Here is a 21958-nt window from a genome sequence, read left to right on the forward strand (position 1 = left end):
ATAATGTTTCAAACAATACACTAAAGACAATGAGACATTTTCCATAGTCTTTATTATAGTTTTTCCTTTTCATTCTAACAGGTATACACAACGCTCTAAATGTCATGGCTTTTTTTGTCTTAAATACTCTCCGCTCTTAAAGAAAAACTGTAAAAATATTTAATTATAACTAATTAAAAGATCTCTTCTGGGACAGGACTGGGAGGGGTGAACAGGTACGGGGTGGAGGGGGCAGGGGGGAGTTCTTCTGTGGTCCTTATCTGAGATGTTGGGTGGGTCTGGGAGACAGAAAAAGGGGGTGGGGGCAGGATTAAGTTACATCCAGCTGGGGTTTCACCGCGAAGACGGGGTGGTGTTACCATTTAAAGAAAACCTGCAGAGACGACATGAAGCAGTGGATCAGAATAAAAACAAACACATATTTTCTGTTAAATAGTGTTTCATGCAAAGCTGAAGGTTGGTAAATCACCTGCACACTCTCTCCATCATGTGTGTGACGAGGCGGTCGGAGATGCCTGGACAGGACTCCTCGGCCAGGTTGAAGGCGTTCTCCAGCTCCTCGATGGCTCCGACGCCTCCGCCACTCGCCCGCCGCTTCTCCTTCAACTGGTGGTGAACAGAAATCAGAGGATTTTTCAGCTTCTTACTGAGACGTGCTTTTAAAATTTGTATCATAAATCGAAGTTTTACAGTTTTGCAAAGAGAAACATTGAAGTCACGGTGGGGCTTAAGAAAACCTGCACTGGCAGCAAATGGCAGTGTAGATCATGTCAGTGCTGCGGCCCAGACTTGTAATGGTATCAATGTACGGTAGTTAATGTACCAGGAGGAAATGAAGTGAAGTGTTGATGGCTTAAAGATTGAAGGTGTTTTTGCCTTTTATCTAAAACAGGGGTACAATCAAAAGCATCAATTACAGTCCTGTTATTTCCACTTCCAAAAAACTAACACCTACCTCTCTGAAGATGGGTGTTACCAAAGCAGACAAGCACTGTGACTTGGGTTGTCTTTTCACCGAATCTCCTGACTGCAAAGACGCAGGGGGAAAAAAAAAAGGGTGTTATGAAAAACAAGAGATCTGACTCTGTTTAAGTCTGTGTGTGTTCTGTGTGTGTGTCTTACCTCTGTATCTGTGTGTGTGTAGCCCTTCTGTAACTTGTTCATAGAGTTGGGTCTGACTGTGGGGAAGGTCCACATGGGACAAGTATCCACGTCACCATCGGCATCCCTAAAAGACATGGGGGTAGGGTTGAGTGCATTTAAAAGGAGACAGACAAAAATATTCAAAAATCAGAATAGGGCTGTAAATCTCTCTTTCTGGGAAAATAATGTTTGTATTCGGTCTGTTCGGTGTCACCAATTTGATGAGATGTCTCTGAACAGACACTTGGAGAAGACGCTTATTCCTGAGACTCACATATCCGAGTCGTCGGAGCTGGATTCCTCCCCGTGGCCCTCTGACTTCCAGCGTCGGTAGCGATCGATCAGCTCTGTCAGATAGGCCGTCTTCTTGGTGTAACGTGTGATGAACTTGTGCTTCAGAAGCTCTTTGGCGGTCGGCCTCTGCGCGGTGGGAGAACAGAGGCAGGAGCAGCATGAACATCATGATTCAGCGACCAGAGAGTCCTCTGTAGGTTTGTTTGTGTGAATCTGGGATCAGTTGTTATTTTAAAACATCTTTTAAAAAAACTTCAGTAAGCAGTCTACTACCACGCTTAGATTTTAACATTGTGTTTGGCACCTTTCTGGTCCAAAAATGTGATGTGGATCATGTCTGGATATTTGAGAAACCGCAAAAACAAATACCAGTTCCTATTAAGGATAGGTCAAGCTAATCCAAACTCAAAACAATGTGCTGGGACAAAAGGCGTGAATGAAGTCTTACACTCAGAGCAGGAGTCTGGATCTGGAATTAATTTCCAATTTTCTAATCTTATTTGTCCCTGGACACAAATAAATACACAATCATGTCTGATCCCACCTTAGTTGTGCTACAGTGCAGATGGACGCAGGTGTTTTACTTACAAAACGAGGGTCTTTATTTAGACAAGCCTCCACAAACTCTTTGAATGGTTTGCTGTAGGGCCCCTCCAGGGTAGGAGGAGTGTTTTTGGGGATGAGGAACAGGACCCTCATGGGGTGTAGATCGGAGTTGGGAGGTTCTCCTTTAGCAAGCTCAATGGCAGTGATGCCCAAGGACCAGATGTCAGCCTGACCAGGAGAAAGTAAGGTGTGAGTAAGATGTGTTGACTGCACAGACACTAGAAAGGAATTTAAACAAATGTAGTACTCTGCCTAAAATGATGTTGATGTATTTTTTAAAAAATAATATTTTCCTCCAGTAAAAACAGCTTAACATCTCATGAACTTAACATCTCTTCACCCAACAAGCTCCAACTATAAGTTTTAGGTAGCTTCCTCAGGAGGCCAATTCACATGCCTAAAACTGGCCACAATATGATCTAGCTAGCAAATAAATTATAATTTTGTGTGTGTGTGTGTGTGTGTGTGTGTGAATAAAGCACTATTACTACTAAAAAAAATAAATAATAAAAAGTGAGAAATGTAACAAGCAAACAAACCTAAACAGTGTTCACTCAGAGCAGTTAAGATTAAGATCTTTATTGTCATTGTGCATTTAAATTAAACAAAAAAAACACTTGTTTTGTATTGTATTGAAAATGAAATACTGTTGGAGCAAAACCTCCAGATACCCAAAGAAAGAAGAGCGAGAAAAGCAAAAGAAAAGCAAAAATAATATCTCACTAGATTAACAGAAATACAGGTTATCCCCCGTCCTCACCTTGAAGTCGTAAGCTGACTGTTTGATAACCTCTGGAGCCATCCAGAAGGGAGTGCCGACAAACGTGTTCCTCTTTATCTGGGTGTCTGTCAGCTGTCCTGCCACCCCGAAATCCGCCAGCTTCACATCGCCCTGCTCCGACAAGAGCACATTGGCAGCTACGAGGGAGAGACGGAAGAAGACAGTCAAGCAATACAAATAATCGATAAGGGTTTGTTATCTCTATCTATTAATGACATCCTGTTTCTGTTTGACATGACGAGCTAAACACGAGGCATCAAATAAACATTGGCATCCTCCTGTAAATGATGCAGGCTCATTTTGGGATCATAAATAACGATGCAGTGCTGTTGCAACTCGTTAAGACCGATCAAGTGACAACTAGTTACGATGTCAGTACGTGAAGTTTTCTCAAAATGTATCAGCAGCTTTTCAGTATATTACATGCACCAGATGGATGAACAGATGGGCAAAGGGTAGTTCAGACTGGTCCCTTCTCCAGTTTCACTGTGGGAACCGCACACAGCTTCAGACATCAGGAGATGTTCAGTGCTTTTGGCAGCAGCAGAGTCCAAACACAAGAATCCAGCCTGAGTGGATAATAAATCCATGAGCAGTTAACCCAGTTTGGATCTATCTTTATCTGCCATCTTTACCAGCTGCTATATTAGAAATGATTATATTTCTGTGATGAGCAGAGGGCCAACCCCCCCGACAACCCCCGCCCCTACACACACACACACCTACATTCAACACCTTCAGTCTGTTGTGACATTTCAAGCTCTCACACCGTGTTCAATGTGTGGAGTAATTCTGTCCAGCATCTGCTTAGGGAGGCTGAATATTACTCAGCAGCTCTGTCATCACTGCTCAGTGTCTCGCTCAGTTGCAGCATTTACTTCCTGACATGGGATGCTGCTGAATCACAGCATTTATAAGTTGATGAAGGGTCTGTTTACTCCCTACACCGCTCCGTAAAAATGATATGAACATGTTTTAAATGAAAAAGAGGAGGCACATCACATATAAGAAAAGCATTACCTTTGATATCTCTGTGAATCTTCCTCTCAGAGTGCAGGTACTCGAGCCCCTTTAGTATTTCCCTTAATATAGTAGCAATGTAAGTCTCTTCAAGAGGCCCAGGACGGAGCTATGGTGTCGAAGGTACAAAAGAGAAATCAGAGCAGGGTGGATGTTGGGAGAAGAAGTCCCAAAGAGGAACCATTTTGTAAGACTTGTAGAAAAACTTAGTAAGCAGCATAAAAATAGACCCCCTTCTTACCAGATCCAGAGCAGATCCTCCGCCTAAATACTCCATGATAATCCACAGCTTGGTCCCCTGAGAGGGAGAGGAAATAACTTCATGAAAGACTTTTCAAAATAAGGATTTAAAAACCGCATCTTTGTGTTATTAACTGAGATAACGTGGGGAAAATGCGTCGCTCCGCTGTGTTTGTGCTACTCTCACCTTCAGGTATGATCCGTAATACTTGGTAACAAAAGGACTGTCACACTGGCTCAGCACTGTGATCTCCTGCTGAATGTCTTCGATCTCATCCTCCGCCTCCTCCAGGTCTATGATTTTAATCGCCACCACTTCCTTTGTGCGGTTGTTGATGCCTTTGTAGACCTCTCCGAAGGAACCCTTCCCGATCCGCTCCTGCTTGGTAAAGTACTCCTCGGGGTCCAACCGGGTATTCTGGACCAGGGACGGCAGAGAGAGCACCGGGTTATTAAGTGTATGTCTATAGTATAATTTCTTGTCTGCTGCTGTGTGTGTTGTAGCCAGGCACAGAAATCTTTTCTCACATATAAACACTCCTTAAAGCTGACCTGACAGCGGGGGTCACATCCATCTGCTGACCTATATACTGCATTGTTTTCCTGCACTGCTCATCACAGATACACAGAGGCTGGTTAACCTTTCTTATCAGTGTCAATTACATTTGTTTTTGCAGCCACAGCCCATATAATTACTTGGGACAGTAGATTGAACTTTGTGCCAGGATGTAATTCAAGAGGCATGACACTTGAAAGTTTAGTGTGTTTTTTTTTTTCTTTCTGTCTCCAATAACAGCAGGAAATGAGTGATGATGTGACTGAGCAGGAGGCACATTAAACAACTCATTCAATTTACAACATCTCAGTATCCCAGACATGTGACAGCTGCCGGTCTCAAACGAAGAGGGCTTGTAAAACACATTGCAGTGTACATCAATACAATTTGAAAATGTCTAATGACATGATTTGGTCAGCTCGTTGATGGCTTTGTCAGTGCTGCTGCTGCTGACAATGGCGAGGAGAGGAAAAATAAATGGTTTCATGTTGAAGTTTTTCGCTGGCACTGATGTCTCAGACCCCCACCCACCTCTTCATGGAGAGTGTGGCGGTCATGGGGGTCCGCCTGGTCTTGTACGGGCAGAAGCAGGAGAAGGAGAAGGAGAAGGAGAAGGGAGGTGACAGTTGGAGAAAAGAGGGTTTCTCTACCTGGTTCTGCATGTCTCGTAGGTGTGCCATCTCCTCAGCGGGCTGGACGACGGCACAGGGAAAGAAAGCCTCGGCTCTCTCTCTCTCTCACTCCCCCCTGAAGTTACCAGACGGTCCTGTCGGGGTTTCTTCTCCCCTCTTCTAGCTGTCTAGGAAGCAGCTAGCTGTGCGGCTAGCCGACTAGATAAACACCCAGTCCGCGGCGGCTGCTGGCTGGCTCTAATGGGGCTGTCACTCCGCGGCGGCGCACTCTTCTCGGCCTCCGAGTCCGACGGAGGAGCGACACAGCCCGGCGACACGGCGAGCTACTGACCCGCTGGCTCCATGGATGTCGGCGGCGATGAACACGGAGAGAAAAAATGTTCCTTCCGCGTATAAATATTTAATTCATTTCAAGGGGGCAGCTTAGCCTGTTGTTCATTTGAAGCTTGAGGGAGACAAAATAATGGCCCAGATGGACGGCGCATGCGCACTGCTCCGGCGGCCGTTGGGATTGTGGGAGTTGTATTGCGGAGCTGACGTCTCTGATGAGGGACCAAAGGTGGGTTTACTGCTCCTACTGAGGCTGAGGCTGATGCTGCTGGGTTTTGAGCAAAAATACACATTTAAAAAAACATCAAACCCATTTAAAGTTTCACTTTTGAGGATCCGTTTCATTTCAGTTTATATTGTACAATACAATGTGAGTTGGTGCTAAAATATAAAACTGAAACAGGGAGCTGGTAAATGTGAAGTTGCATATCAGCAGCACACACAGCTACTGTTTATTTTTGGACTCTTATGTAATAAATTGTGATTATGTCATATCACAGTCTTCCTCATATGAGATTGGTCAACCCTGTAAACCAGTAAGAACTGCTTTAAGGGCAAACAAAACATCTGGGAGACAGTGTGAAGTAGGTGAGGTGTGCACTGAATCCATCTACAGCCTCTGGGCTAAGTAGCTGTAGCTAAGTACATGAGAATTTATTTCCATATCCATTGCGGTTTTTGTATCTTTAGTTCACAGATTTATAGTACAGATACAAATCTGCAAGTATACATATGCCTCCTCATAATTCAGCATAAGTGATGTAAAACTTAATTGTGGTCTTTGTTAAAGAGTTAATCGGTGGTCATGAAGCCACAGTTCCTCTGAGCTGGTTTTACAGAACAACTCTCTTGAGGTTTATAAGAATTAAGCACAACACATACTCCTTTATTTGTTTTAGGGATTGCCGTTTGGTAGGCTAATTAAGAATTGAAAGTAGATCTTTTTCACATATATTTTCCAAGGTAAAAACTTATGATGTTTTCATATAAAATATTTTATGTCAGTGAAATAACCATGACAATAATGATAAAGTCTGTGCTCTTTGTAAATTAGAGCATTAATCTGACTATGATAAACCGACTGGATTACAGCATGAAACTAACAGCTCTGTCTGCCTTTGTGTCAATTAGGCCAATTACATAAACATTGCATGAGAAACGGCTAATTTGAGTGTAGTGACTGTGTGCGCTTGTTTTGCAGCCCGGCCGGTCCCGCCCGGTGCGCCGCGCTCCGGCTGACGGCGTGGGGTCGTAAGCTCCGCCCCGGCGAACACACGGGGTCTGTTATCACTGCTGCTGCTGCTGGCGATGTGTGTGAGTGTGTCACTCTCCGTCCGCCTCGGTTGATGCTGTAAATATTAGAAGAAACGTGTTTGGACCGTGTTTTGACTCATGACATTTTAAACCCCGGAGCTGAACCTGTTGACGGTGAGTCGCCACTGAGGCTGAAGGCGCAGTTAGCCCGGGTTAGCCCGGGTTAGCCCGCCTGTCGGTGCAGACAGGCAGCAGCGAGGCTAACGTGTTGTGATAAAGATAACACGGGGCTAAGGCTTGACAGACATCGCGTAGGCTACTAATATTAGCCAGATATCAGCTAAGTCCGTGTCAGACATGGCGTCTTACGTGGGTTTCATTCAGTGACATTGAAGCCATGTTTCCGCTGCAGCTCTGCCTCATGTCAGACTTATGTAATTTAATGTAACACAACGTGTAATGTTGTTTCCTATGTTGTATTTTAGAGCCGTGGCTGCTGCACCTTACACCTTGTCGAGCTGGTTTCCTCAATGGGACATGCCCCTTTTTACACCAGCCCCATGTATTGTGCCACTGGACCAGTTGCCTATGAATAAATCCACAGTATTTTCGGATTGTAAACACTGTATTAAGATTAAGCTTGAATTAAACCAGGATGAGACTGTCTGCAGGCCAGAGCCATTAAGCTGGCAGGAATGGCAGATATCCAGGGTTCACAGTCTAGATAGGTCTTCTGTTCTGATGTGATATATATATTCAATGTCTGACACCCCCGTCTCTGTTCCTACTAAGTGTTTCTTCTTCATTTCCTCCAGGCTGGATGAGTGGGCCAACCTTCACCTCCCCCTCTGCAGAGGCGGCGGAGATGAACCGCATCCATTATGAGTTGGAGTACACAGAGGGCATCAGTCAGCGGATGCGGATCCCTGAGACGCTCAAAGTGGCCCCGGAGAACCAGGCAGGGTCCCTGCTGCTCCAGCAGCCCCTGCTCGCTCACACAACGCTGATGCAAGTTCCTGAGAGGATTGTGGTCGCAGGTGAGGACACGACATCAGTAAAAGGCTGCATGGTAGAAAATACATGCAGTTAACAGATCTGGCTGTGTATGAATCACCACATAAAGCCCAGTAAACCATGGATGTACACAGGTGTGCCCATGGAAAGCCAACACACGTTCTCATGGTCCTCGTGACCTCCTGTCGTTCATCCACAGGTGACGATGATGACCCTCGATTTCCTCGTCCAAGAGACTTGGACTTGATTCAGTCCGTCCCTCCCGTGGACCTGCTGAACATGAAGGCCCCGCCGCGAATCCTCACCCTGTCAGAGCAGCCGCTGGACTCCCTGGAGACTGACCCAGCCTCTTCACAGAATAACCCCGGCCAGGTGGTGAGGCTCAAACTACACCTTCTATCTACTTTTGTTTTGTTTTTTTTATTTGGCATTACTATGAATTGAATTTCTCAAATAATTCTTCTTCTTTAACATGGTATTATTCTGCATTATGGCTCTTTAGTTACATCTGTAACTTTGCCAATGAAAATCTTGTGGATGTAATAGCATTTTAGGTAATTAATACGATTAGCGGGGGAGAGATGTAAGGCTATGAAGCTAGAGCAGAGAGCTGATGTTTTGAAGGTAATAATTAAGGTTAAGCCATTTTGGAAAATTGACATAACTAGTAATTTCGGTTAAAAGAACAATCCAGTACTTTATTGTATAAACGAAATAAATGTGTCTGAAAGGAAACAATTGATCATTCAACTCTTCTTGTTTAGTTGTTTATGCTAAAGTGCAGCTTCTTTTCAATTCTTCATGCTCCATTATACTAATCCCATTAATACGTGAAGCAGAATCCTTGGATCATGGTAACAACAACAGCACATCCATCTGTTGGAGATTGAATCTGCTCCACTGAGTATTTGGGGAAAAGAGTTGTTTGTGTGTAAAGTTCTTCATTCCCTTTGTTTATTTCTCCACTAATCACACACCTGAGCAGATTCTGTCTGCTTTGCTGGAGATGCGTACAACTAACTGTGATTTTGATGAGGGGATACACAGAAAGATGACACACACCGGTGGCTTACCCTTGCTGTTAGCAGAGCTTCATGAATTACGTTCTGCCGTGAAACCAAAACCCCAGCTGTCTCCAGGGTTGGTCAAGCAAACACCTGATCATACCTCTAAATATAGGCTATTCTCAAAAAACAACTGAAATGCTGCTTACAGAACTGAAACAGTAGCTTAGAGAAACAAAGAGATGCAAACCTTTATTTTTTGTTTAAAGGGGAACAGTGAAGGTTACATGGTCAAGTAATAATGAGGAAAAATAAGGAACTAAAGAGAGTGTATAGGGAGATTAAAAGAGATACATTGGCCACAGTAGCACTGGGGAAAGACACCAAGATCCTTCATTTATCTGCATATGGTTTTGACATCATTGTTGGCTGAGGCGGAGCCCTCCATTGAGACTGCTCATGTGAGCACCAACTGGTGGGAGGACACTTTTTAAACAGTGGTTTGGTCTTGTGGTTCTTAAAAGTGCAGTGGAAAATAAAATACAAGAAGAGATTTCAAAACCAAGGAACCATGTGGACTAGATGTAGCTATTAACAATGTGATGATTTAAAAGTTGTAACCAAGGGGGCAGTTGTCGGTCTGAGAAGTGAAGCTCACTTCCACGTTCAAAAAACTGCAATCCCCTCGAATTCCTCTGGGGGCTGGTGTCAGAAGGGAGCATTCCCCATAGACCCCCATGTTAAAATCGCCGACTTTACATCCTCAGTAAACATGTTAAAAGCCTGGTGTCAGAACGTTTTTTCGTCTCAATCGATAGTTTCTACCCCCGCACACACTCTGAGGGGGGTGAATTTTTTTTTAACTCTACCGTTTTACTGTTATTAGGTTAAAATTCTGGCCAATTAGGGCACGGAAACGTTGAGTGACAGGTCCGAGCAGCTCCGTGGACAGCTGCTTCGAGGCCAGTGGGCGGGTTCTCGGCCGGCCAATCCAACATGGCGCTGTTCAGGCCGCCATATTTGAATCACAAAAACGACTCCCCAAAACCAATGGGTGACGTCACGGATGCTACGTCCATTCTTTTTACAGTCTATGGTTGTAACCTATAACCCTTTAACGTGAGCCTGACAGTGTTTCACATCTTGGTATCAATTATAGGCCCACTTTCACGCTCGGTCCCGAAGAGAACGCAGCGTGAGCGAGAACATGTCTGGTCGCCACAGCAGTCAGATGAGCAGAGGTGATATAAGGTAAGCACACATCCACGTTTAACCCTGCTGCTGCTGCTGCTGCTGCTGCTGCTGCACAGCTTCGTTACTGCTGCTTGTTCATTCACCTGTGGTTGGTTTTAAATCTTTCTTTCTTTACTGTTCCTCCCCACCCAGTGTAACCCCTTCCCCTTCTGCCCCCCCAGTCCGTTTGTGTCCCCCCCTCTGTTCTCCCGAAGATGCAAACATCAACCTGTTCACAGCCGCGGGATTCCTGTCTTACGTTCAGTCAACAACACGGCGAGCGTACCAGCAGGTCCTTGAGGTCCTGGACGACAGCCACCGCAGGTATCTGTTCTTTGTCCCTGGAAATCCTCAGAAGTCACTTTAATCACAGCGTCTCTCAGTGTCCAACCACAAGCACAAGCTGTTCCTTTTTTTTCTAAGAAATATCATGGAATTCAGATATTTTCTCAAAATTAAGAAAACAAATAAACTCCTGACAACACCACAGCTTTCGGGAGAGCTCCTCAGGTGAAGAACTGGAGGAGGTGATGCAGGGTGGGAGTTGAGGCAGCTTTAAGAAGAACAGCAGAAATATATTTTACTCAGTTGTACAGGTGCATCTATATTAGAATTAGATCTAGATCATCAGCAGAAATTAGAATGTCATGGAAGAGTTAGTTTATTTCAATAGTTAAATTCAAAAAGTAAAACTAATACATGATATAGATCCATTACACACACTGAAATATTCCATGTCTTTATTTTGTTTAATTGCAATGATTATGGCCTACATTTAATGAAAACCCAAAATTCAATTTAAATAAATATTGTTAACACAGAATTGTTGGTCTTCTGGAAAGTATGTCCATTTATATGCACTCAGGCTCCTTTTGCTTGAATTACTGCAACATTTCGGCGTGGCATGGAGGCAAACAGCCAGTGGCACTGCTGAGGTGTTATGGAAGCCCAGGTTGCTTTAATAGCAGCTTATCTGCATTTTTGGGTCTACCTAACTACTGAAGTAAATTAACTTTTCCATGGTTTTATTGAGATGCACCTGTATATGAAAGCAAAATAATGCACCTGAACATAGGTGCTGCCCAAATTTGAGAAATGTTTTCTTCAACAACCTTACTTGTTTGACATCTGTCACCATAGCAAATACAGGTCAGATGTCTTGACGTCAATGTAACAGGTCCCAGGCAGAGTACCTGTACACAGATAAGGTTCCTGTAAAACAGGGTAAAGAATGAGACAGGCGACAGTTTGCTTCTGTTCAGTGCAGCTTCGCTCAGTCGAATTTTACTTATCAATTTGCAAATATCTTTTCCATACTCAAATGTCAAGTAACAGTACGACATCCATAATATCAGAAACAAAACCAAAATACTGTACATACAGGCTGGTTACAGTATAAGCCTAGCCTGACAAGCCAGACTATATCATTAAAATGTATAGTCTGGCAACGACCGGTAGACCTCGGCTCAATCCAGGGGGCGGGATGAAGGCTGTCTTCCAAACTGCCTCTGCACGCAATAGGGTAGCGCTACGACCAATCAGAGCAAGGAGCAGGATGACGTTAGCCTGACAAGCCAGACTATGATGCTTATGGTGCGTTCCAGGCAATCCGTAACTCGTATTTTTCCGACCTGTTCCTATGGTTACCCGTTACGTAACTTCCCACCTGTGAACTCGTACTAGATCGATCTACTCCCAGTTCCCAGTTCGTAACTCGTAACTTGCCTGGAACGCTACAAACTCGTAACTGGTGACTTGAAGTCGTGACTTACGGGTTAAAAAGCCTGCCTGGAACGCACCATTAATGTCATCGCGTTAAGCCCGCCCAACGACTCTCTTAACAGATAGAGCGCTGTGATTGGTGAACACAAACGGTGTTCGAGACTCAAAAAGTTCCTATGGCTCGTTTCTAGACCCACCTACGGAGCAAATATTTTTGCTGCCGCTAGGGTGTGTCTAGATTTCTAGGCTAGTATAAGCCTCCTATTTCCAAATAAAACACACATTTATCCATTCTTCATAAAGAATAATCCTGAGTTCAGTGGACAACTGCATTAATACATCCGCATTCAGTCAGTTAACTGAATTATTATGTATGTATGTAACTACTGAAAATAATACCATGAAATATAAAATGTACAGGACCTCACATGTTCCCTTATTTAATCTCACTCATAGTGCAAATAAAAGAAGAAACTAGCATATTGCTCTGACTGTTGATTCAAGATAAATGCCTGAGCTGAAGGCTTGAGCTGAAGACTTGCAAGGTTTTAACAATTTTTTTTTTTTTTTTTTTTTAAAGTATATTTTTTGGGCATTTATGCCTTTATAGATAGTACAGTTGAGACAGACAGGAAACGGGGAGGCAGAGAAAGGGGGGATGACATGCAGCAAATGGCACCCGACGCGGGACTCGAACCGGGGCCGACCGCAGCGAGGACTATGCCTCTATACATGGGGCGCCCGCTCTAACCACTACGCCACGCGACGCCCCAAGGTTTTAACAATTTTAACTGGTTACAACATCGACAAAATATATGTACAGTACAGGCCAAAAGTTTGGACACACTCAATGCATTTCCTTTATTTTCATGACTATTTACATTGTAGATTCTCACTGAAATTCCACTAATGAACCCTGACAAGGCACACATGTGAAGTGAAAACCATCTTCAGGTCAGGTTCACCTCTTGAAGCTCATCAAGAGAATGCCAGAGTGTGCAAAGCAGTAATCAGAGCAAAGGGTGGCTACTTTGAAGAAACTAGAATTGGTGGGGGCAGAGATAGAGGAGGGGGAGGAAGAAGGAGAGGAAGAAGAAAAGAAGAAAGAGAAGACAAAGGAGAAAATACATGTTTTCAGTTATTTCACACTTTTTTGTTAATTCCACATGTGTTCATTCATAGTTTTGGTGCCTTCAGTGAGAATAAAGGAAACACACTGGTGTGTCCAAACTTTTGGCCTGTACTGTATATCGCTCTATAACTATCACATTTAATTTATTCACGCAGGTAACAAAATACTGTATCTAAGATAATAGCTTTTAACTCAAAATGAAATGTGCTGGAGCCAGAAACTAAGACATGGTTTGGTCACAACAGAAAGAAAATGTAAACAGCGGCGCCATCTTGAGTCGTCCGCGATACACCGAGAACTATAAGTTCTGCCACTGGTTCAAAAACCCATTTCAACACATTCAATAGCCTTACAAAATAGACCTACTATCATATTGAGATGTAAAGCACTAACGTGGGTGTTTATGTACGTTTTGAAACATCACCGAACTGTAAAACAGGATAAAGAATGACAGTCGACAGTTTGCTTCTGTGAGGAAGTAAACAAGAGTCCACTCAGAAGATGAGTCCAAGAGGGGAAGCAAATCGCCACACTGCCTCCTGCTGGTAACACTGAGTAGCTCACTAGCTTTCACTTTTATGAGATAAAAGAGGTAATTATTGAGCATTTTGACCCAAATTAACACATTTCTTTCACAGAAATAACCATTTCAAAATAAAACAAATAAAATTACGTAAAATGTGACCTTCCATTTCATTAGTGTCACATCAACATAATGTGTTGTTGAAGGTGAGTGTGTTGCATAACTTCCCTTTCAGGCTTGGTTTTGTAGATTCGTGGGCAGCCCTTGAGCTTGACTAATTGTGTCAAGTATGTTGCTGTCATCATTACTCTGAACTGAGATATGGTTATCTCCAAAGGACACACCTGGACCTGGCCCTGGATATCAACCCTGACGAGTCCGGCTTGGTGGACGCCTCCTCACTACGGCGACAGGTAATGCTTTGTCACTGATAATGATGTAATATGCGTCTTGGCTGCTCTGATGTGTGTATTGTGTCTGTTGTGAATATTTTCTGGTGTCGTGTTAGGGCTGAAATTTACAATTGCTTCAGTTTTCTGACACAGCAAGCTGTCAAACCCCTTCTCATATCTTTTAGTTACTCAGTTGTAAACAAATACCGTATAATACAAGGGTGAGGCACATAACAGGTTAATAAGAGTAAAAAAAAAAAATAGCTTTGAAACTATTAGGTCTTGCAGCTTTGCTTATATAAAATGATTAGAACTGATCCCATAAAAAATCTTGTCAATACGATATTAGTAGTGAAGTTGTTTATGGATGTTCAATTAACACATTTATTTAATATTTATTAAATGAATGAATGAATGAATGAATTTATTTAAAACAGGGACAATGCACAAAAAACATTAATCTTGTAAAACAAGAAGAGATGCTTTGAGCCAGGTTATAGCAACAATTGCTAATTTCCGCCTGTAGTCCCTGGGCAGGTAAAGTGCTAAACAGATACAATATTAAGACTAATTGAAATAGGACATAATAACCATAATATTTAAAAAATTGACAGAATGCACTAATAAAAGCAGGGAAACAGGAGCGCCAAATCATAAAGTGCACAATAGGGACTAACAGCACATACACTCTCTCTCACTCTCATCACACATTCAAACACATACTGTACACATACAATACACAGATAACAATCATCCTCCTCTAATAACCACACTCATAGCCAGACACATACACACACTCACATAATACTCAACAATGTGTGCAAACTTGCTTACTTAGTAACCAGTAAAGCAGAAGTAAGCGGAATGTTTGTGTTAATATAAGTCTTAAAGGGATAGTAGCATTTTTTTTAAAGTGTGGTTGTATGATCTACAAATAGCCCCTAAGTACTTTAATTGCAGTAGAAGACTCTCTGCACTCCTCCCGTTAGCAACGCCAGCCCATAGCCCTGCCCAGAGATTTACAACATACAGTGTTGTGAACAGACCCATAGAAACGGCCTATTTTCGCGGCCTAAAAGAGGTTTTATGTGAAAAAAAATACACAGTTCCATTGTTCGCTATAATATAATTTTTTCCAGCCCTTCAAAGTGCAGGAAAAACGCAGTTTTTATTTGGACCTAACCAACTCACGTATCCCTCCGCCCAGGATTGGATTAGAGTGTTTGGTCTGAAACACGGGTCTGTCAGTCACTCTGCTCTGCTGTAAGCTGAGGAGAAAACTTTCCTTGTATCCTACAACCTCCAATGAGGAGAGAGAACGGCATAAAGGGGTGGTCCTCTCTGTGTGTGCAGCCAAGGGATGCGCGTGAATGTGGGGACGAGGGCGGGGACTGTTAACTCCATCAGCTGACAAGAAGCTAGCCAAAACGACCGGATCGCTTACTTCTGCTTTAATACAATTCATCAAAATATAATAGAAATTCCAATATGGCCAAGTGCAATGTCCAAATTACAGGAGCTGCAATAGTTTTTGATAAAGTTTAAATGTGTCACATTGTTGTGCACTGTTGGCACCATAAGTGTCATGTTGCTACAGTCACGCCCCGGCATACAAGTCATATTTTCTAGAGGTAAAGGAACATGTTTGTTTGGTACAAGAAAAAAATCCGGATTTTTTTTTCATGATAGTCAAATGCAAAAATGATCATTACATCTGAAATTGCAACGACATATGGCCAAAAATAACTGCAACGTGATTTGAAGAAACATGCAACTTTCTCTCCATTGTGTTGATGTGCTCATCCAGATTGTGAAGCTGAACCGGCGGCTGCAGCTGCTGGAGGAAGAAAACAAAGAGCGCTCCAAGCGAGAGGTGATACTGTACTCTGCTACTGTGGCGTTCTGGCTTATCAACACCTGGATCTGGTTCCGTCGCTGAGCTGGGACCAAACTGAGCCTCCCAAAACACTGGAAGCCAAAGCAATTCCTTGTTAAAGGTGCAACCATTAAAAAATGAGCCTCTACTTAGGTCTACATTAATAACATTAACATTATTGACATTAAGTCCGAAACAACAGCCCACAATGTTTTTATAGCAAATTAAATGTTGAAATTTGACACAATCAGTGTATCACATGAGCCAGCATGTTGAATACATCTACTTAATCTTACAAATTTGTGGCAACTGTGACTACAGTCTCTGCCATTAAGTAATTTTTTTTGGTGAGATTTTGCTACGGCACTGAAGCTAGGAGCGAAACTAAAGGTATCAAACTTCACATGAAAGTTTGAACATGTGTAAACTGGCAAATGACTAACAAGACAAAGCACAATGACACTACTGTTGAATGTTTTCCATAATGTTGGCATTAGCTTTGTTGTAGTAAGCAGAGCTTTTGCTGAATTTGCAGCACAGAAATACAAGCTACATTATTGGCTAAAACGAGCTACAACATAGGTTTATGTGCAGAGAATATAATGTCAAACAGGAGAACAGTTGATGATTGAGTCTGCTCTGATATTAGCTTTAGCTGAAACTAAACAGATCACTAGTTTAAAGTGACAGAGGTGTGCCTCACAAGTTTAAATGAAAACTGAAAACCCTTCTAGGTATTTGAGTTTGGAAAATGTTCGATAAATCTCTTACAAAGCAACAACAGATGTTACGGTGATGCTTACCATTGTTCGTCTTCGTTAGAGTAAACAAAGTTTGTAAATGAGAGTTGTTAGCCTCCGGAGCCGAGCGATTAGACGGGAAACAAGGATTTACTTAAGCAACAAATGTTTTGGGAAAGCAGACCAGAGCTGGAGCTACAGTTACAGGACCAAATGTCAGACCTGACCTGTTTGAAGAGGACGCCCATCAGTCGGGTCAAAAATAACCATTCTTTAAGTGTCAAAATAACATGACTAAATCTAGCGATGCCATAATATTTACCTTGAATGTCCTTTAAGTTCCTCATTACCCAAAGCATTTGTGTACAGTACTTGAATAACCTGCTGTTGTAATGGTGTAGTTAGTCATTACCATATATATTTTTTACCTCTTTGGCAGTCACATGCACAGTGATTGTGGTATGAGCTTGATGAAGGGGCAAACAAAACTACTGAAGGTAGGGGGCCGGTGTAGTTATCTGTGAATAAATCATGTGTTCTCATGCTATTTATACAGTTTGAGCTTGTTTTTCCAGAGAATCTGACCACTCGTTTTATTTTCCCACTACAAGTTACCTACGAGACTAAAAGCATGGACTGTGTGGTTTTATCCATCATACAGTGTGACATTAGAGCTACTGTGTGTATGGTCATTTGTAATAGTTGAATATAATTGATATAATATTGATGCCATTATTTTTGAATAATAAATATAATATCATGGAGGTTTATTTATCATAGCAGAGGCATCAGTAAAACTTTGCAGTGATACTTTTTTTTTCTGTCATGCAGTTTACTTATCACTTAAAGCTGGAGTTTTAAGTTATATATTTTACTTTCTTTGTAATATATGAATACATTCATTGTTTGTAAATATTTTGCTGTAATAAATGATGGATGTTCATTTCTTGCAGACCTTTGTTTCTGTGCAATACTGACCCCTGCTGCTGCGTTTGCTGCTGCGCAACACCAGGAAGTCGACTTTGAATGGAGAATCACATAGGGGTGTATTGTGTAATTAAAGAGCTGATCATTTTTTAAAACCGAAGATCGTCATCAAACGGATATCGATTAGGCTAAAAAATAAAAAAAATCCTGATAGTGGCTATTTCTTATGGTTTTCTACCGGGCGCATCCACACAGCAGAGCAGCGGTGCAGAGGTAGCCTACGATGGGGATCACGAAGCTGGCAGATCTGATCCGCTCAGATGCTCCGGATGCCATTTCACACAGGGATATCAGCGATTACACAGGTGAAGTGTGACAGGTTTGTTTTAATCTGCAAAGTGGTGGTTTTGACTCGTTGGGGAGCGGATGGAGCTAATTGCTAAAGCTAAAATACCACTTGGTAGCTCGGCTAACGAGTTTAGCCACCAGACAGACACAACAACACATCTCTTAAAGTGACACCACCACGCCCTGGAAAGTTTCCCTTTAACGAAAGCACACGGACATGAGCAGTGAAATGTCACCAATACAGCAATGAAAACTAACTGTAAATGAGATTAAACACCAATGTACACACACACACACACACACACACACACACACACACACACACACACACACACACACAGTCAAGTGATTTAATCTGTCTGCTTCCAGGTAAAAGTACTACTGTCAGTGTCACTGTTTGTGAAGTTGTGGAGTGATACACGTAAATACAGTGGAGTGAACCTGTGAAAGGAGTAACAGTAACGTTACTTCAACAGTAGATAAGCCTTTTATGACTCATTATATGATGGGGGTGCTGTTTGTTAGTTTGTTTTTCGGTCTTTGATTTACACACAATTGCACAATAGAAATTATAACTCAACATCGACAGCAGTTAGATAAGGTTGAAGAAAAGAAGACAAAACAAAACAGATCAAAATGAATGAATAAATCAATAACTAAAGAAGGCTTCAGTAGGCAAGACTGAAAAGCCTTACCCTTTTACAAAACAGGTTATATTACACTCATACAGTCTACTAACACATATGGGGCCCACGATTGCAGCCAGAGCGGGGCCCATATTTATTGCACTACGTATGTTTTTAGATCATTTTCAAGATTATTCCACGAGTTGACCGTTGTTACAGTTGTACATCTTTGTTTTGTGTTAGTTCTGATTCTTGTCTTTGTTGTAAACATGTCAACATACATAACCCTCTGAAGTTGTAATGACTTTGTTTCATACTCCACAGGGAAAGTAATTGCACTGGACACCTCTATTGTTGTGAATCAGTTTCGTGCCGCCACACCTGCACTAAGGTGAGCTCACGGAGGACCCATCCTTCTCAAACTACAATCATACAGTGTCACCAACAGTTGTAATTAATGTTTCAGAGTTTGTTTTGGTGTACATGTGTTTGTGGTTTTTGGTCAATGGTCTTTATTTCTTCCCTGCAGCCCCCTGACCGGTCTCTTCTACCGCACACTCACCTTCCTGGAACATGGCATAAAACCAGTGTTTGTGTTTGATGGGAAGCCTCCTGGAGAAAAGGCAGCTGTTGTAAGTGACAACTTGAGTTTGTATATTTTTTTTCCCCACACACCACACCCTATATCCTCTTGGTATGTATGAATCAGTGATGAATCTTGTGCTGACAATGGCAGTAGGACTGGTCTTCTTGCATGTGCTGACTGAAGAAAAAATCTTAAAGAGGGAAGTGGAAGTGCACTTGATTAACTCAATTGACGCACAGCGGATTCCTGTATATGATACACATGACTGTGACCCATGCTGATCCAAGATCCTGTTTCTCCTCCAGCTTGAGAAGCGAGCGGAGACGATTGGCTGGAGATCAGCCAACCTCACAGGCACAGGTGAATCTAACAGTAATTAAAAAGTGCAGATTCAGTTGTTTCCTCACATCCCTGAGTAATGACACCACAAATACAATTTCAATGTCTGTCCTCACTCTTCACTCTTTTGTGCTGAATGTAGCGTCATCCAACACCAAGGATTGTCTCCGTCTCCTGAAGCTTCTTGGCGTACCACACATCCAGGTATAGGGTTATCATACAGTCATCTATATACTGTATGTAACTATCTAGCGTGGCTGGTATTTTCATTTTTCATAACCTCTCTCTCTCTGGGTCTTGTGCTCCAGGCTCCAGGAGATGCTGAAGCAATGTGCGCCTGGTTGGTGAAAGCAGGGACTGTGAATGCAGTAGCATCAGAGGACATGGACTCGCTGCCATTTGGTGCTAATATTCTTATTCGCCAGCTGAACGCCAAGAAGGACAGGTGCGAACTGTGCAATTAAACTGTTGCTCAGAGGATGCTTTAATCACTTTTCTAGTGTAATTAAAATGCTCAATTTTCAGTTCCATGTCATTGATTGTTATTGGTTATTTTTTATTGATGTCTTTGTGGAATTTACAAGTCCAGTTGGAAGATGTGTTGTTTCTAAACTGATCTAATGCTTAGCTGTTCCTCTTCACAGCGAGGTCATTGAATATTCGTTACCCAAGTTATTAGAGAAACTCCAAATTAGTCATGAGGAGGTAAGGCTGAGGCGTTTATTAAGCACACACTATCATGATTGGTGAATACACATCACAATAACATGTATTTTTATTGTACTTTCCCTCTTTTGCGTTTTTTCCCACCAGTTTGTTGACCTGTGTATTTTGCTGGGTTGTGACTATTGCGAAAAGATAACTGGTTTGGGTCCTAAGAGAGCGCTTACACTGATCCAGAAGCACCGCACTATTGAGAATGTGGTTTTACATGTCAACAGAAAGGTATTACAATCATCTTTAATTAGTGGTCTTTGTTGTTCTTTCTGTACATTGTTTTACCAAAGAAAATGGAAACTCTAAATACTTGTATCTGCTTCCCTTCAGACGCATCCTGTGCCACATTTCTGGAAATACAAAGAAGCACGGAAGTTATTCCTGAACGCACCACAGCTTGACACTCCTGAACTCATCTGGACTGAGCCAGATGAAGAAGGCTTGGTTGAGTTCCTCTGTCACACCAAATATGTAAAGTAAGTGCACCTAATAGCTTTATTTTTGCATAAGCCCACCCTACACGTCTTCACACTTACTATGGGACTTGTATGAACGGTGTTGATGTTTTTAGGGTGGAACGGGTCCGAAACCGAATGGAGAAGTTCCGAAAGATGCGAGAGGAACGAGAAAAAGAAAGAGCAGCGGGGCGTAGCAGGCAAACACGAATGGAGGACTTCTTTAGAATTACCAGAAAGAGGGGACAGGTGAACAAAACACAACAATCACCAATAAAAATGTTTTTAATACCGTATGCATTTTTCAAACCTGTTAAATTGATGTGTGACTTGATTTATTGGATGAAAGGCAAGAGTGATCAAGTTAAAAAAGAACACTATCTGAAATGACCTTTCAAATGTTTGGATAAGTTGTGATTACTTTTCCAGTCAAGCATTCTTTTGTTTATGGGGGGAAAGTATCATAATACACATTTTCAGTGTTTGTGCATTTGGTGTGTTTATCTGTCTGAGCAGCTGTGTCTTTCTGTCTTTCCCCCTCTAGCCTGTGGAAGCTGCCGACTCTGTAAGCAGCAATAAAAAGAGACCAAAGTCAAAATAAGGCTGCTGCTTTCTGCTGCTTGTTGTCAACACTGACAATGGAAGGACATTTATCCATTTCCCTGTCCTGATATCTTTAAAAACCATGTACCAGGCAGTTTCACAGACATTCATCTAACCTGTGATCCCAATCTTGAATTTGTGCCACAACATGCCTCTGTTTTCAACACACTCGTGCTTCATTCCAGTGGATCATTGACATACCACAGCAAAATGTGCGGTAGCAGCTTTACATAAAGGGTAACGGCAAAGAGTACTCTGCTTTTCCAAGTGCCTTTTTTTTTTTTTTAATTTCCATCCAACTTAAAAGAAGAAGATACAGACTTGAAGGCTTTGTCTCAGCATGGGACCTCTACCCCCTGGGACAATACAATATTCTGATCTTGTCTGAGCAGCAGTGTCTGCAACAATACAGCGCTCTGAGGAGTTCTTCAGTGCATCCAGCAGTTTCCTTCAAAGCCACCAAGAGAGAGCAGAGCAGGCGGCGGACATCTATGAAAGAGAACAGTGTGATCACTGTCAGGGAGGACTTCCCCTAAGCCAGGACTGCAGACAGGGGATGTCTCATCACTAGATATTCAATGAGCACCTGTTGTGTAAAGTGTGCCAAGGCAGAGACCACAGACTTGAATTTTAATACGTCCACTAAAATGGTATCATGTGTAAAGGAGATAGTGAGATGTTTAAATCCATGTAACTAGTTAAAAAAAAAGGAGATAGATACCAATCTGTTTTATATGAAGTGTAAGCTGTTTTCATTGTTTGGAGTAAAACGTTGAAGTTAATGTGTCTGTGTGGTGTTCTTATTGTAAGTGTGTATGAATGGTAGTTGGGCACAACAATTCAAGCAAATGTAACCTTTTTTTTT

The 21958-nt window shown here is 42.3% G+C and overlaps 3 protein-coding genes across 5 annotated transcripts; 2 read left to right on the top strand and 1 right to left on the bottom strand.

Moving 5' to 3' along the window:
- Positions 1-35: 35 nt before the first annotated feature.
- Positions 36-5724, bottom strand: stk25b (serine/threonine kinase 25b). 2 transcript variants are annotated; one of them, XM_085804335.1, is made up of 11 exons: positions 5291-5724; positions 4272-4502; positions 4086-4142; positions 3845-3953; positions 2804-2961; positions 2026-2211; positions 1418-1563; positions 1123-1228; positions 956-1027; positions 470-606; positions 36-373 (listed from the first exon to the last, which is right to left on the bottom strand). In XM_085804335.1, exons 1-11 carry the CDS (start codon positions 5318-5320, stop codon positions 334-336), a joined length of 1272 nt encoding a protein of 423 aa, XP_085660461.1. In that variant the 5' UTR covers positions 5321-5724; the 3' UTR covers positions 36-333. The 2 variants fall into 2 exon arrangements, with proteins under 2 accessions (XP_085660461.1, XP_085660460.1); XM_085804334.1 differs by lacking the exon at positions 5291-5724 and adding an exon at positions 4637-4674 and having other exon boundaries at positions 4272-4548.
- A 1130-nt stretch (positions 5725-6854) lies between these two features.
- Positions 6855-17433, top strand: mffb (mitochondrial fission factor b). Of its 2 annotated transcripts, none has more exons than XM_085804342.1 (7): positions 6855-7030; positions 7672-7893; positions 8070-8245; positions 10034-10125; positions 10261-10431; positions 13822-13897; positions 15684-17433. In XM_085804342.1, the coding sequence occupies exons 2-7, from the start codon at positions 7677-7679 to the stop codon at positions 15813-15815; spliced, it is 864 nt and encodes a 287-aa protein (XP_085660468.1). In that variant the 5' UTR covers positions 6855-7030; positions 7672-7676; the 3' UTR covers positions 15816-17433. The 2 variants fall into 2 exon arrangements, with proteins under 2 accessions (XP_085660468.1, XP_085660469.1); XM_085804343.1 differs by having other exon boundaries at positions 8070-8242; positions 15684-15955.
- A 61-nt stretch (positions 17434-17494) lies between these two features.
- Positions 17495-21368, top strand: LOC146970729 (putative flap endonuclease 1 homolog). The gene is made up of 11 exons (XM_085804341.1): positions 17495-17784; positions 18718-18784; positions 18923-19025; positions 19285-19339; positions 19461-19522; positions 19627-19763; positions 19963-20023; positions 20132-20263; positions 20366-20511; positions 20607-20739; positions 21035-21368. The coding sequence occupies exons 1-11, from the start codon at positions 17703-17705 to the stop codon at positions 21089-21091; spliced, it is 1035 nt and encodes a 344-aa protein (XP_085660467.1). The 5' UTR covers positions 17495-17702; the 3' UTR covers positions 21092-21368.
- The last annotated feature ends 590 nt before the right edge of the window (positions 21369-21958 follow it).

Source organism: Trachurus japonicus, chromosome 17, assembly GCF_045865225.1.
Source record: "Trachurus japonicus isolate A0001 chromosome 17, Traja_1.0".
Lineage (NCBI taxonomy): Eukaryota > Metazoa > Chordata > Actinopteri > Carangiformes > Carangidae > Trachurus > Trachurus japonicus.